Raw genomic sequence first — 16,111 nt, 5'->3', positions numbered from 1 at the left:
CATTTTTTAAAAACTAAGTGATCAGTCTAGCTAGCAGAGAACAAATAGAGAAGAAGAGAGCTTGATGGTCTTAACGTCTGAACATGGGTGATGGGGCAAAACTAGGTGACTTCTGTTTCCTGGAAATTAGTATTTTCATCTAAAAACCCCTTTCTGGAGTAAACCACTGACTGCCCAACATCAGAAAGTTCTGAGCCAGTTTAAATCCTTAGGACCTCCCTTACCTAGCACCTGTGCATCCTTCTCTCCTGCTCAATCTCTCCCTAATACACACAGTTCTCTGTACCTCCAGTTGTAATTTCTGTGGATACCTTCCTGACTCTCAACTGCACCTTCCCTGGTCACTCTTCAGGCCATTCTCAAGTGTTCATTCACTGTTGTCTTTCCATATCTGCTGCCTGGCCTGCTCGTGTAGGACCTTCTTAATTCATTTCAAACAAAATAAGGTGTGTTAGTAAGGAGCTCATGTTAAAATTGAACTAGGTCAGTTCATCATATAAGCTGTTCACCTGGCTGATCTATGGGATAAGTGGTGGCAAGGACAGCTGGCCCAGAAGACAAGTCTATGGTCTTTCATACATTGTCACTAAGTGTAGATGGATCTTAGTGTCCAGACTATAAGGCATACAAGAAGGAACTACCTTTGCAGTTCCAAATTGCTGTTGTGTGTCAACACTTTCATTGTAATAAATCTTGTTTTCAAACACTTTGTAACTCATCTGTAAAACCTTTGCTGAGGAGTACTTTTGATTTTAAAAGTATCTGCCAAGATTAATTATACTTGCTTCCCCTTGTGTTTCTACATGTGTTCATTTATTTACATGTATTTGTATAATTTTTTCAAAAAGAGAGAAGTGTTGATTTAAAGCATCTGAAAACACTGCAGACAGCAAGACGGATAAGAAAAAAACAGGCTTTGCACTGTGGAGCCTCTATGCATAATTCAGACCTGTCCTTCTGTGTGCTACAAAGAAAACTTTGTATACCTGTCAAGATAAAAACAGTCCACCTGAGTGTTAGAGAGAGAATTATATGGTAATTGGTTTTGCTGCCCATGAGACAAATCTTCACTTTTAAGGAAACTAGTGCTTCTAAAGCTGGTAAGGCTGTACTAAAATTTGGAAAATTCATCCCTGAGATGAAGCATGCAGTTCCCTTCCCATTCCCCTTATGAGCATATTTATATTCTCTTAAATACAGTAATGAAAGAAATGCTTTGAAAGATATCATTTGGGATTGGTTTCCAATTGTTGTGCTACAGTATGTCCCAACTATTACAATTTGCAGGATCCTTCCAGAACTGTTAAACTCTTGACATTCAGAGTATTTGATCTTTCTGAGGAACAAGAAAGGAGAAAGGCACTCTTTTCATTTATGAGCATATTAGAGGGGATACAAAACCAAAACTGCAAGAAAAAAAATGTCTGATATGTAGCCTGAAGCGTGCCACTACCGTCTGCCCACATACACCACCCTAAATCCTTGCCTCAGCAACTTACCCAGCCATGCTGGGTAAACATTCATGTGTATAAGGTACACAGAGCCACCACCAGCAAGATCTAGAGAAGGTTTGGAAAGCAGGTGACAGGCTAAGGTGGCAGTTAGTGACATAGCTACATGGGAAGCTTGATATTATAGGCAAAGTTCTTTTTCATCATTATAGTTTCATAATTTGTATTCCAGATTTGTTTAGGAACTGTTCTAAAATTGGAGGAAGGGTGTAATTTGTTTTTTCTGTGTTTTGTTTGCTTGCTTTTAATTTGTAGTGACCTACTATTGAATTATATTCTTCTCGTCGTATTTCAGGACAGCTAGGTATTCACAGACTATTTATATATGCATGTACCAATAATGGCCACTTTTTTTCTCTCACAAAAAAGTGAAATATTGCCGGAGAGGTGTGGCTGTAGCATGCATATCATTTTTGTCAATGTACAGTAGCTATGAATACTGTCTCACATTTTCTCAGGGGGAACTTCTTTCTGTTTTCAAATTATCTGTGTTCCTTTGAAGAGCAGAGTCCTTGAGGGAACTGGATTTGTGTTCAAATATTTTTTCTCCTGAAATGAGATCTCTCCAGAGGTTTTTGTTGCTGTTTTGAGCTATTTTTATGTCTTGCTTTCACCACCCTGCCAGAAAGTGTGCAATGCTGTTAAACTGTAGATTCAGTTGCTATAGGGATAATGCTTTGATTTAAATAGAAGAAGAAATATTAATTAAATTTTACATTCTGGTCAGCAGCAGGGCACAATTACTAACAAAATAAAACAAAATATTAACAAAATAAAGAGGAAATATTTGAATAATAAAATGAAGAATCCTATGTTTAAGGGACAATAATATCCTCCATTATTTATGGTGCAGAATCATACAAAATAGAAAATTACATATAACAAGATTGTCTATGATGCTTTATGGCTATTACTTGTTGCTGAAGTAAGAGAAGAAAATATGTCTTGTGTTCACTTTGAACAGAACATCAGACATAATGAGCAGGATTCAGTTTGCTAAATGTAAGCATGTAGTGTCACTAGATAAACCTGGGTAGACCATTTGGCCTTCAGCTGCTGCTTCAGAAGAGCTTAGGACTTGCATAAGTTTTCTGTCATATCTCCAAGCCTCATATGGATTTCTCAGTACTCTATAGCTTTCAACTAGCACTAGTCACTTAGATTTAGGAAATTAAATCGTACCCCTATATGGTAGAGGGATGCCCCATAAAAAGAGCTGCCATAGTTTCATCATTAGCTTAGATTTGATTAGAACCAATTTTCAGTGCAAGGATGGAACCAGTATTTAATGCAAGGACATCCTTTTATAGTTTGTAAGGGAAAAGGTGTTTCTCTCTTTAATTGTTGTGGTTTAGATCAATAAAAGTTTCTACTTTTCTGGGTGGAAAATATATAAAAATTGTCATCCAATTTGGCTTATTTAATGGGACACTTTTGCAGCATTCCATAGTTCTCTCTGCTTATAGTTAATTTCCTTCCAATATTAATTTCTTCAGACTCCATTTTTACCTTCTAACCTGAAAATAGACTATTTTTCGTTAATGATCTAGTTTTCCACTGCCTGAATTTAAAGCCACTTTTATTTAGAGATGTCCTTCATTGCTCAGCATCTTTCAGTTCCAATATAATACAAATTTAAGAACTATACTCAGAAATCTTCAGTAGTTTGGGTAGCCTGATGTGGCCAATACAGGTCAATATGAATTTGAGATGTCCTGCAGTATTTGAGATGCCCATATGATGTTGACAAATGTGACAGTTCCTCCTGGAATAGTAGTTGGAGGCCAGATGAGATATTCTAGGAAGTTTCAGATGACAATAAACATCTGCCTGTTCTCACTAAATAGGTAAATTAATTGAGCCTCTGATCTCCATTGAGTATATGCCCATCTTACATGTAGACACCCAGATGCAGATGTCTGAATTTGCAGAGCTGAATCCCTGCTTTACTGGTATAAGGTTATTTTTTTGATTTGACACCACATTTGCACTATTAACTATAGGAAGTTGCAGGTTTGTTAACACTGAGCATGACATTTTAAGCATGATATTTTCTGTGTATAATGTAAGAATGCTCTATGTTTAATTTAGGAAACTACATTGGATATAAGCAAATTTTCCAATTCTTTCAGAAAAATCCTTTAGCACCTTTAGTTATTTCCCTACAAGAAATGCTTCTGGTTTGATTAGGATTTTTTGTAGTAACGTACAAATATATTGTTTACATAATTTATAAAATGAAAACACTTTTCATTATTTTTTTAAAATGTTGCCTGAATTTGCATATAATAAATTTCAGGGTTTGGTCTGTAATCAACAGTGGCATAAACCTGTTGTCCTTATGTATGTAGGAACTGTATTACTTATCTGAGAGCTCAGTTTGGCATTGGTAAGGGACTTTGAGCCTAGAAAGCCATTCTATGAACGCTGCATGACACTGTTAAGCATTTGACAAGAAACAAACAAGAAAAAGACATTAAATTAAACCATACTTGAACTTCCTAAATACAAAGATTACAGAACTTGAAGTGGTATCTGAAATTTTCCAGAATTGAAAGTGATCTTTTGTTGTATTTCTCAGGGAGCTGTGAATTTGAGAGTTCTTTCTTCCTGAACTGGGTGACTTTGCCATGTATTATGCTGTGAAGTGCACCCTATTAAGAGTCCTTTGCAAAACTAGGGGATTCAATATTATCCAATTTCTTCTCAGACACACTATTAAAGTTGTATATGAAAGCCTTACTATCCTTTCCCCACATAAAAATATGCTATTGAAAAAAGAAGAGACATTTTGGCAGTTGCTCTTGAGAACTCAAAAGTATATAGAAGAATCAATTTATTCTGTGTTCTTCAGAAACCCTGAAAACAGGAAAGTGTCTTGCAGTGAGATTTAGCTCCTAAAACACATAAACTTAGAGTGTCTCCAGATGAGCTAAATGTGTAAGATCCTGTCACAGTCAGTGGAGGTCCAGGCCTTTCCAGTTGTCTAAACATTGACATTCTAATGGCACAGATCCTGGGATACCTTTTCTGGTCTTCATAAGGTGTCCAGCAGAGCCAAGTCTTCTGCAGTTCTTCTGTCTTATCTGCTAGTTTCAAACAGATCTCTCAGGTACACCATGACATGTCAGATGGCACTAAATGCCTGTGCTGAGGCAATTGAATGCAGCACCTCATTATTAGAATCATGCATGTATTGGTTTGTGGGATGGATAGTTCTCCAGTTCCCCTGACTGTTTCAGGTGGATCACCATTGGTTAGCACATGAGCTCAGGCACCTACTCAAGGATCCCATTGCCTAAACTTGAGCATTCAGTGGTCTCTGTCAGAATCTTGTCTCCCTGGTCTCAAGCTGCCTCTCTTGGATACCTCTAGGAAGGCAACTGGAGGCCATCTGGGCACCTAACAAAACATAAAATGAGGTGTCTTGATTTCAGAATGAATCTCACCTCTTATATCTGAAGAAATTCAAGGAGCATCTGAATGATGCTCTTAGTCATATGATTTAGTTTTAGGTAGTCCTGAAAGGAGCAGGGAGTTGGACTTTGTCCTGTCCCACGTGGTGGGTTATGAGGGGGGTGAATCTTTTGAATTCCTGATAATGACTCCGAGTAACAATTGTGCTGGTGACTTGTATTAACTGACCACTTTAGTAAGTGAATGGAGACAGTTTGGCAACAATCCACTGATAACCATCCTGGGATGAATAAAGGCACTTTGACGATGAGACTATTTTCCTAATAACCCGTCAACGATCAACTGACTGCAATTCAATTTGTACGACACTTATATACATGAATATATGTAAGAAAGAGAGAGAGAGCAAAAAGAGGAAAGAGAAAAGAGAGGAAGAGGGGCTAGGAAAAAGGGAGTCACTACCCTTGGATCCTGTGGCAGAGTAGCCAGGTTGGTCCTTAGCTGGTGGGTTGACAAAGACACACGTGGGGTGTTGCCTTTATATAGTGTTTTTTATGCATGTGCAATAGGTTGTTCCAGAAGGTTCTCATTTTCTCTGGCTTGTACCTGTGCAGTTAGTCAAGTTCTGTTTCTGGGCAACCACAGGAGGGAGGGGGAGAGAAATGGCCCACCACCTCACCTCTGCAGAGCTCGCTCTGCTTCTCCCCCACAGGGTGTCCCACTTGAGTTGTTTGAGACATCCTCTTTACGAAGTTTCTTGTTTCTGAACAGTTTGTGACAGACTTAACGACTGTTGTGCTTTAACACCAGCTGGCAGCTAAGCACTACACAGCCGCATGCTCACTCCCCTGTGTTGGGATGGGTGAGAGAATCAGAAAAGTAAAAGTGAGAAAACTCATGGGCTGAGATAAAGAGAGTTTAATAGGTAAAGCAAATGCTGCACACACAAGCAAAGCAAAACAAGGAATTCATTCACTGCTTCCCATGGGCAGGCAGGTTCAGCCATCTCCAGGACAGCAGGGCTACATCATGTGTAACAGTTACTTGGGATGACAAACACCATAACTCCAAATTTACCCCCTTCCTTCTTTTCCCCCCAGTTTTATATGCTGAGCATGATGTCATATGGTGTGGAATATTCCTTTGGTCACTGGGATCAGCTGTCCCAGCTGTGTCCCCTCCCAGCTGTGCACCCCCAGCCCACTCACTGGTGGGGTGGTTGTGAGAAGCAGAAAAGGCCTTTACTCTGTGTAAGCACTGCTCAGCGGAGCTATCAACACTGTTTTCAGCACAAATCCAAAACATATCCCCAAACTAGCTACTAGGAAGAAAATTAACTCTACCCCAGTCAAAACCATGACACAATCTTCATAGGTCCCTTCTAACTTAAGATATTCTATGATTCTAAATGGGTCTTTAAAGCCCTGAGAGTCAAGGCACTAATGATGTTGCAAGCCATTGGGTTCTCCTGGTCTGGAAAAGTAACAAGCAACCACAACCGAGAAAATATAGATAAAACTAGACCAGCATGGCAGGCCACATGATGGAATGGATTTGAAATGCTGTCTCTTTCCTTATCTCTCTAAGATTAGGAAATTTTGGATCTAAACCTCTCAACTCCGCTCCAACTTCCTTAGGAGTGTTAAGTAGAAGAGGTTGCATTTGTTCGTAGACCTTCGCCACTGCAGGCCACGGCAACATGTTCAGCTCTGTGCAAACAATTTTCAACTAATTTAAAAACCTAACTTTTTTTAGGTCCTAAAAGACAATAATGAAAAGAAACTTAAACAGACATATGCAGACACAGGCAAGGGAAAAGGGAAGAATCTTTGTGTATGCTGCCCGACAGCAGTAGCCTCAGCTCCAAACAGCCTGCTTCACAGCCCAAGAAATAGACATTTCTGTTTGCACTCAGGGTTTTAAATTACTTCCCCTTCTCAGTAGTTTTCATGCATCAAAGCATAACATTTATAGCTGAGACAGAAAGCATTCTGATGCTGACTTTGATGAATTGAGGTGCTTTTGTTTTTGCAAGGTCCTGTCCTCTTTTCCCCTTCATTCCAAATAACTGTTTATCACTCTGAAGGGCTTGTTGGCTGTGCTTTTTTTACATGTTGTTGTCTGATCTGAAGGTTTGGTGAAACAGCAGAGTTTCACAGACTCCTCATTATGTTTTGCCAAGAAACAGTGGGCTGATTAATGGAGAAAGTGTAGCTCCATGAGTTTGAAGAAAAATTCAAGATTTTGCACATACACAAAAAGACATGGGCTAAGAATCAATCAAAAAATATGAGGTTTCATTCTTAGCCTTGAGAGAGAAAACTTCCAGGGAAAAAATCAATAAGTGCTTTTATTCAGGGGAACAAATTTTTTATCATAAAGTGTCACTAAATTCTAAAATACAAATAGGCCTAACATATTTCATTTTAACTATTTTGAAACTTTTTCTTTTTAGTAAGGAGGACATTGCTAACATCAATGCCACATGTATTCTGTATTTAACAATTTCTATAGAATTCATTTTAAATTTACAGGGCAGTGTGAATTTTTTTTGTTATATTCTCCTGACCTGGAGGAGAGAAAGTCATAAAGAGTAGTGGACACTAACAAGTCCAATGATTCAGTCAGTTTAGAAAATTTGCTTATGGTATAGATTTACAATCATAGATACATAACACTCAGATTGGCACTTCTTTCATGGTCAAATCCACTATAATCTTTTCCATCAAGTGCTTCACCAAACCTACCTCTGATGTGCCAATTATAAGGATTTATCAAATGAATAATGGCTAAGTGAAAGGCAGTTGCTGACAGACTCCTGTTACTAGCTGAAATTTGGAATTATTAACAGTTCCCTTATACTGACTTTATTTTTATGGCTGCTCTTCACTGCTTTTCTTTCCCTTTTAATGTCCACTTTGACTCCTCCTAGTTTATGAAGACAGGGCCCTTTTGAGTTATTTGCAGAGCAAAACACAAAAAGCCACAAGCTGCCTTTTTTTTTTTTTTTTTTTTTTGATACGGATGCTGATATTTTAATGCTAAGATTCAAAATAATTCCTATTAAGTACATTTTTTGTTTACAATAAAATAAATATATCAAAAAGTTAAATGAGAAACTTTATTACTACACTTCTGTTAACTAGTTTGGATCAGATGATTAAATATAATATGCAAACTTCAAAATCTTGATTACATTGCTACTGATGTGTTGATTTCTTTTGTTAATAATGTTGCATTCTTTCCTTTCACTTACTTACCCACCATAGCTGTGAATGCCTCACTGGATGGAAAGGTGCATTTTGTACAGAAACAGTGTCAGTATGTGGACCTGAGCACAATCCTCCACATCTATGTAAGCAAGGCAGTACCTGTGTGCCACTGCCTAATGGCTACACATGTCACTGTCCTCTTGGAACAACCGGTACCTATTGTGAACAAGGTATGTCAAATGGATAGTACACTGTATATACAGTTATGTGATAATGCCTAGGCAGAAAAACACAGTATTTTGTAAAATATCAGTTAAATGTGACATAGACACACAAAGTACAAAATAGATTTAATTTAAGAATGTGGTGTTCCTTTCTGTTACAAAAATCAAATAATTTAAAGCAATGAATTGTTAGATGTTATTTTGTGACTCTGCTTATTTTTAACACCATTTGTTCCTTCAATTTTTTCTAATCACTTAACCAAATTCATGGACAGTGAGGCATTGTCAGATACTGAGGGGACAGGAAGCATTGCAGAGCAGTGTTATAGTGCTTAGTTCAATTCCCAAGCTCACCATAATGAAGTATGTTTAGAAATACACTTAAGAGCTCAATAGTACATTTCTGAGTACTCTTCAGAAGTAGGAAGCATCTGGGGCCTTATCCAATTTCTACTGACACTAATGGAGAGGTTCCTGTTGGCTTCACTGGCTGTTGGGTAGGTATGCACTGAGAATGATGATAAAAGATACAAAAATCACTGTAATAATCTTCAAGTGTCTATTCTCCCTGGTTTTCTTCCAACATGTCACCCTCAAAATACATCCTCAGTTTGCCTGTTTTGCATTTCTTACCCTCATGTATAGGAATCCTTTATCTGTCTATTTTCCTCTCTGAGACATTGCACAAATGAATATTCAACAATGTGGGTACTCAGGTGCTACAAGCTCAAGGACTTTTCCCATGTCTGAAGCACCTCTGTGTGCGAGGAGATGTAGTACAGTCCACACCCTATATTCCACAACACTTAGATTCAAGTTAATATTGTACAAGGTTGTTTTTCCTTCAAGAAAGCCTTTTGTTCTATACAACTTCTGGAGAACTCCAGTTACTGTCAAATATCTCCCTTTCAAACTGCCTTCCAAAGTCCAGCCTCCCCTGTTGTGCCTATAGAGCGAGTTTTAAGCACAAAACTGACAGGCTGAACTGCAATCAACCTGATTTGCAGTCCTCACCCTATAGATGTATACAGTTTTAAAATCCCATTATAGAAAGCACTTGCAATTGGTAGGCTCAAATCAAAGAGAATATACCTTCTGGGAAGTCATTGTTAACTTCTTTATTCCATGTAAGAATGTGCTTGCTCTATTGCCTCAGTTGCAACAGCTTTTCAGGGCTCTTTATATGAACTTTTCAACTTTGAATTCTCATTTCAAGTGAGGTTTTCAAAAGTAATGCCATCTGGATTCAGGACACTGATCACCAGGACATGTGCTGTACATAAAGCAGGTAATTAATCAGGTAACCACTCCTGTGTTCTGGTTTCAGAACAGATTTGGATCTTCTTGTGATGGCCAATATTACCAGTACAAATAGCTTATATCTGAGCAACAGAAAATTGTATTTCTTGTAGATTGTCATCCTTATAGTAATTCCTCCACCTGGTAAACACATTAGAGGGTTGCTCTCTGTTTTATTTAAAAGCTTTCTTTTTATGAATAGGGACTATGGTCCTGACCAAACTCTTTGCCCTGCATTTCACCTTACTCTGGCAGAATAATGAATTATCATGAGATTTTTCAAAGCGCAGTTTGCACTTTTAGTGGATGGCAAATTGCTAAAAAACAGCTGCTTATCAAGATTGAATATCTCATCTCTGGATTGATGGTGGTTATTGGAGCCAAAAGAAAAAAAAAGACAGAGAGCAATGAACAGCCCAAGGGACCAGAAGAGAACAAAGGGAAATTAAATGATGGAGACTAATGAATGTGCAAGAAAAAAGGAAAAAAGTGTGAGAAAAAGACAGGAGAGATTTATGAGGCAAAAAAGCAAGGAGAATAACAAAGAGTAAGAACAAATAGGGCTTTACCAAATAATAGCAACTGGTAAATACAGTACAACAGTATGGATTGCAAGAGAACAACTGAGTAAATGGGGCAGTAGGGGTAGAACCACAGTAATAAGGAAGAGTACTCTGACCACAAGTGTTAAGGGTACTTAAACTGACAATAATCAAGCACTAACTTGCCTAGCAAACAGTAAAAATGTTTGTGGTTCTTTATGAAGTACCTAAATGAGAGATGAATGCATATGCACAGATGATGATGTAACTGTTCTTAAAAAGTAATGTGATGTGTCCTGCTTAAAGCATCAACTCAAACTACCAAGGATGCAGTGACTGTCAGCACAGAGATATGGTACATTATGGTTAAGCTTTAGAAGTCAGAGCTGCACTAACAAGTGTTCATTAGTTGGAAAACTAAGTTAGAAAGAGTAAACCCAGGCAGAGCAAGAGCAGATAAAGAACATAGTTTTAATGGCTCATATGGCTTGAAATGCACAGCGCTTACTTGGTCCGTTCTCACAGTGCTCATTGCCAAAGTGTAAATACCAAGCAAAATTCTCAGGAGGTTGCAGTAAGATGTGTATTAAATCATATTTTAGAGGAACTTAGAAGAAAGCAATCCACTTGAAGAGAGAGTAGCAGTTTCAATTACCCTGCGTTTCCTATAGGCTGTACATGAACAATTCATATTCAACAAGTAGTACACAGCTGGTTTTTGGTCTGACACTGTGAGTGCAAATATTTCGTTGTATATTTCAACCTGCCAAAACAAGTGCCAGGATTTGCTTTTCTAGGAGAAAGATCAAGGGGTTTAGCAGGTAGGCAGCACACTGGTAGCTGAACTGCAGTAGGAAGATGCCTATGAAATTTAAGATCTACTTTGGAAAGGCAAGCATCCACAAGGAGCACTAGGAAGGGAGGAGATGGTTGGAAATTAGATCTGAATGGGTCCAAGGAACAAAGCCTTTTCAATCAAGGTAGAGTAATACATTAATTCTAGAATAATTTAAAGCTCCAGTTCTTGGGTGCACTGTGTTGTCTGAACCCATTAACACTCTAAAGGTAACTGACGTAAACAGAAAATTTATTAACTTACACTGCCAGAAATAAAAGTAGTTGTAATGAAATGGGAAGGAAATGGAAAATTTATGCAGGTCTTTTTTACTTAGTGATAACATTGCCATCCAGACTCAGACCACTTCTAACATTGTTCATGACACATGAAGCAACAGATAATTCTGTTCCACTGGTTTGAAAAGGTCACACCTGTAACAGTAACAAAGGAAAACCAGCCCAAATCCTGAACTGCATAAATGGCAATTGAACATTGTCAAGATCTGGCACAGTGTTAACTCTTTGCACTCCCTTAGCCACAAGGATTAGGAATATGGGGGAAGTAGTTTATCTAGGTTTTTTTTTTAAAAGTAGTTACAGTTCCAGAACACCAAAATATGATGTTAATAAAATCTTTTGTCCATTAGACTTAAAGTTTGCAACTGAAGTATGAGAAAACTCTAAACTGTCTTCCAATTAAGAAGTGAAGCTTCAGCCCAGATCAGCATGTAATTTAGTCTAGTTATTTCAGTAACACACAATGTTCAAAACCAACAAGAGGTTCCAGCTCCCACTTTGTCTGGGGAGTCTACTGTGTAGCTTTGAACACCAAATGCCAGCTTATTCCATTTGGCCCAATGGGTACCTTTGTAATTAGACATCTCAAAGGCTTTCTGAAGAGGGAGAATCTCTAAGGAGACTTCTCCTTAGAAACCTGGTTGTTTCAGCTCTTCTGCAAGTATATAGTAGACCTGTTGGCTTCAGTGTGATTACTACTGTGAGAAAAAGTGGTCAAGATTGAGTGTCAAGGATGATTCTTCCTGGGGAAAAAGCAACAGTCTATAAACCTTTTGCTGCAGATAGTTTGATTTATAAGTCATCATTATTATATGTGTGAACACAATATCTTTTTCATAACTAGTAATTATTAAGAGATGTGAACATTAAAATTTCAGACATGTTATCCAAAATGACTGTCTGCAATTATATTCTGATCTCTACTAAATTGTGTCTCAGCAGCTTATTCCTCTTATAAAAACAGTATTCCTGTGTGAGGTCAGTAATCCTGTCTTTAGCAGTGGCCAATAATGAAGGTTTAGAGAAAAGTTTAACGTAACAACTATATATGTTATCTCCCTGAAGTAGTCTTCTATCATCCAAAGGTTTGTGGCTTATATTTTTTTCTTTTTCTTGACATTTGTTTTAATGGATTAAATTAAGTTTCTCATCTTGACATAAACAGTATCACTTAAGGCAATGGAAAACTTGAACAAAAATAACTTCGACTCAGTGAAGTTCCTCTGACATTCTGTTAAACATTGAGTTATATTTACACATAAGCTAGAATTCCTCTAGATACTAAGCATATGAAATTTATGTCCTAGATAATTTACTCGATTTTGCAGAGGAATGAAGAAGACCTATAATTTCAGATTAGTTAATTGTGAGATTTCACACACCTGATAATATTCATATTTAAGGGAACAACAATGTAATATTTGAAAGATTCTATAGATGGCAGTATTGGAGAAGAATTCCAGTGGCTAAAATAAGCACGGTTTTCATCACAAAATTTCTATAAATTTTAAATTATTCAGAAGTTTTCTTTAGAAGGATTAGTTTGTGCCACATACTTTCATGAAATATATTAAAATAATTTTTCTTGACTTCAAGGCACCATAATGGAATGCTACTGCCCTTTCCACAAATAAGTTAATAAATAGCTTTCTTCAACTATATATTAGTCTCTGAATTCCATAGCTACAAATACTGCCTGTCAATGTACAGCTCTTGAAGAAATGAAAGTAAATGTAAAGAGATTTTTGTTATTCTATCTTCAATTTAATGAGATACTTGTCAAACAAGAAAGCCAATTCCTTGCTAAACAAATGGCAAACAGCTTCCTTGGCCATGTTTATCAGCTCAGGACAACTTTCTAGGTATTATTCTGATGTCAAATTCCATTATTCTAATACAAAAAACCAGCAAATTTTTTAAAATACCAGATAAACTGACAGAAAAGAAAAAAAAAGTAATGACAATTCTGTAACTATTTAATCCATCTGCATAGGTATGATGAATGAATGAAAAATGTAAGAAACTGACTTTTGAAATAATTTTTACTATAAATATCTTTTCCTTTCTACATAGTCTAGAACATTACTTGAGATATTTTGACTGCTATTGTAAGACAAATTAATTCACAGTATCATTTAGCTCAAGACTTTTACATGCAAGCACTCAAGCACTCATGCATGCATGCATATGTCAGATTTATCTGACAGTGCAGTTAGACTTGTGGCTTAACCCAAAAACTCTTTCATAGTTATTATTTGGAAACTTGTGTTTCTATGTTTAACCATTGAACGGACAACTGCAGGCACTTATTAGCTTGTTGTTTTGAGTCACCAGGACTATTGTGTTCACTTAGTCATTTAAGAAACACTGGTCCCATCAAGCTTTCTGTTTCCATTATCATATTTTGAAAGCTTGTGACAACATGAGAAAATCTTTGAATAGTAGCTATAGCAGTCATGTCCTATAAGGATAAAAGGTACTGTTAAAGTTTTATCTAAAAAGCAATCTAAGCTTTCACATTTATCAATAACAATCCAGTAAAGTTAATATTCATGGTAGGCACAGGAAAACATGCCTTTGTAATATTTATTTGTATAATTTAAAATGTCAAGTAGAATAAAGTGTGTTGCCTACTTAAATGCATGCCATGGACTAATCATATATAAACTCAAGTGGAAGTCATGCATGACAAAATGAAGGAATTGATATGCAGTACAGCAGTAATGCCCTTCACACCAGGTCAGCCATGAGTGACGTGACAACCTGATAAAATCATGCACTTACCATTCCCTCCAGTTACCCAATTGAATAAGAACAAGATACAGCCAGCTATCACTTAGCAGGATGGCTCTGGAATTGTCTTCAGACTTCCTCTATGAGCATGAATGATTTGCTGAAAATATGCTAGTCACCTTACTCTGTGAAGGTGTCCAGTGTCAGAAACTGTGTCAAAGGTAGGAACTGGTTTTAAAGACAAGGCACCTAGATTTACTGTCTACATGCTAGTTCAGCATAGGAGTACCCATTGTGGTTAATGAACATCTAGTCAATAGAGTCAGTGAAGCTATTTAACTAATAAGCTTTTCTAAATGTAGATGCTTAGTGCTGTTTGAGATGCCCTGGCATTCAAACTTGTATCCAAAAGCGTCCAGAGAGGGTTCATAGATATGGCACTGGACCTGTTGAACACCTCTGCCATTCTGGAATGGCACATGAAGGAAGGCAATAGAGGTTGTGAAAAAATAACAGTAGGTACCTAAGTTTAGGAAATTGAATGGAGCCTTGGAGGAGGCTACTTCAGGATAAGGTGAATCTCATCCTAGATCTGTTGACTGTGTTGCATGGCAATGTTATTCAGTTGCCTGAAAATAGGACCTGGTTACATGCTGCCATATATACCTCACAGCTTCAAGCTGCCAACTGCAGCAGGTCCTGTGTTTGCCGTTATATTAGCCAGGCCCATGTGGATGGGCTGAATACGCTAAAGCGTCTCAGTGGCAAGTGACAAACATGTTTAAGCAACTGAATCCTTCTTACGTCATAGTTGACTATAATGGGTATTTTCATGCCTATAAATAATATGTGTAGACAGCTAAATATAAGTGTCTTAATGCCAAAATTAATCCCTCCAATTTTATAGTAATCTGTTTCCCTGACTTAATTACTCTCATAAATACTATGCAGAATACCAGTCATAAGTACTCCAGTCCTCCTCAAAGGACACTTGAACTGTTGTCGGACTAAATCCAGCCCAAGATATGAGTAAGTGAAGATCTCAATTTGAAACTAGATTAACAAAGTTTTGGATACTTAACCTTTATCAATTGCTTTATAAGGCTGCATTGAGATACTCACAGTCCTGTTCAATGACCTAGTCTTTAGACAATTGAAGGCTTCCAGTGCAGAAATGGTCCCAGTGAGGGAATCTCAGACCAGGTATTTCTTCTTGCAAGTTTCATCTCAAAAGCATCTTCAGAGCATTTCAGTACCTAGAATAAGCTTACTGCTAAAGCCAGGCATGGATTAAACATTTTTGGATTTTGTTTGTATCACATTTTCCTAATGGCCTAGTGATTAAGCATTCACCTTCACTATCATGATGCAAATAGCATCATAGAATGGTTTGGGTTGGAAGCGATCTTAGAGATCATCTAGTTCCAACCTTACTGCCATGGGCAGGGACACCTTCCACTAGATCAGGTTGCTCAAAGCCCCGTCCAACCTGGCCTTGAACACTTCCAGGGAGGGGGCATCCACAGCTTCTCTGGGCAACCTGTTCCAGTGCCTCACCCCCCTCAGAGTAAATTTCTTCCTTAGATCTGATCTAAATCTACCCTCTTTCAGTTTAAAACCGTTACCCCTCATCCTGTCACTATACCCCCTGATAAAAAGAGTCCTTCCCCACCTTTCCAGTAGGCCCCCTTTAAGTACTGGAAGACTGATATAGGGTGTCTCCAGAGCCTTCTCTTCTCTAGGCTGAACAACTCCCTCTCTCAAACTGTGTTCATAGGAGAGGTGCTCCAGCCCTCTGATCATCTTTGTGGCCCTCCTTTGGACTCGCTCCAGCATGTGCATGTCCTTGTTATATTGGGGCCCCAGAGCTGGACACAGTACTCCAGGTGGGGTTTCACGAGAGCAGAGTAGCAGGGGAGAATCACCTCCCTCAACCTGCTGGTCACACTTCTCTTGATGCAGCCCAGGATACAGTTGGCTTTCTGGACTGAGAGCGCACATTGCTGGCTCATAGTCAGTTTTCCATCTGCTTCTACCAC

General features: G+C 37.9%; 1 protein-coding gene across 1 annotated transcript in view; it reads left to right on the top strand.

The window, feature by feature from the left end:
- EYS (eyes shut homolog) overlaps window positions 1–16,111 on the top strand; it is a 1,118,553-nt gene that overhangs the window by 1,082,917 nt on the left and 19,525 nt on the right. Inside the window, exon 47 of the mRNA XM_074861787.1 lies at window positions 8,198–8,370. Within this exon, the coding sequence (XP_074717888.1) occupies window positions 8,198–8,370 (173 nt within the window). The remainder of the gene's footprint in view (window positions 1–8,197; window positions 8,371–16,111) is intronic.

This window comes from Strix uralensis, chromosome 3, assembly GCF_047716275.1.
Source record: "Strix uralensis isolate ZFMK-TIS-50842 chromosome 3, bStrUra1, whole genome shotgun sequence".
Lineage (NCBI taxonomy): Eukaryota > Metazoa > Chordata > Aves > Strigiformes > Strigidae > Strix > Strix uralensis.
Note: the sequence above shows the minus strand (reverse complement) of the source record. Positions and strands in the feature narration are given on the sequence as shown.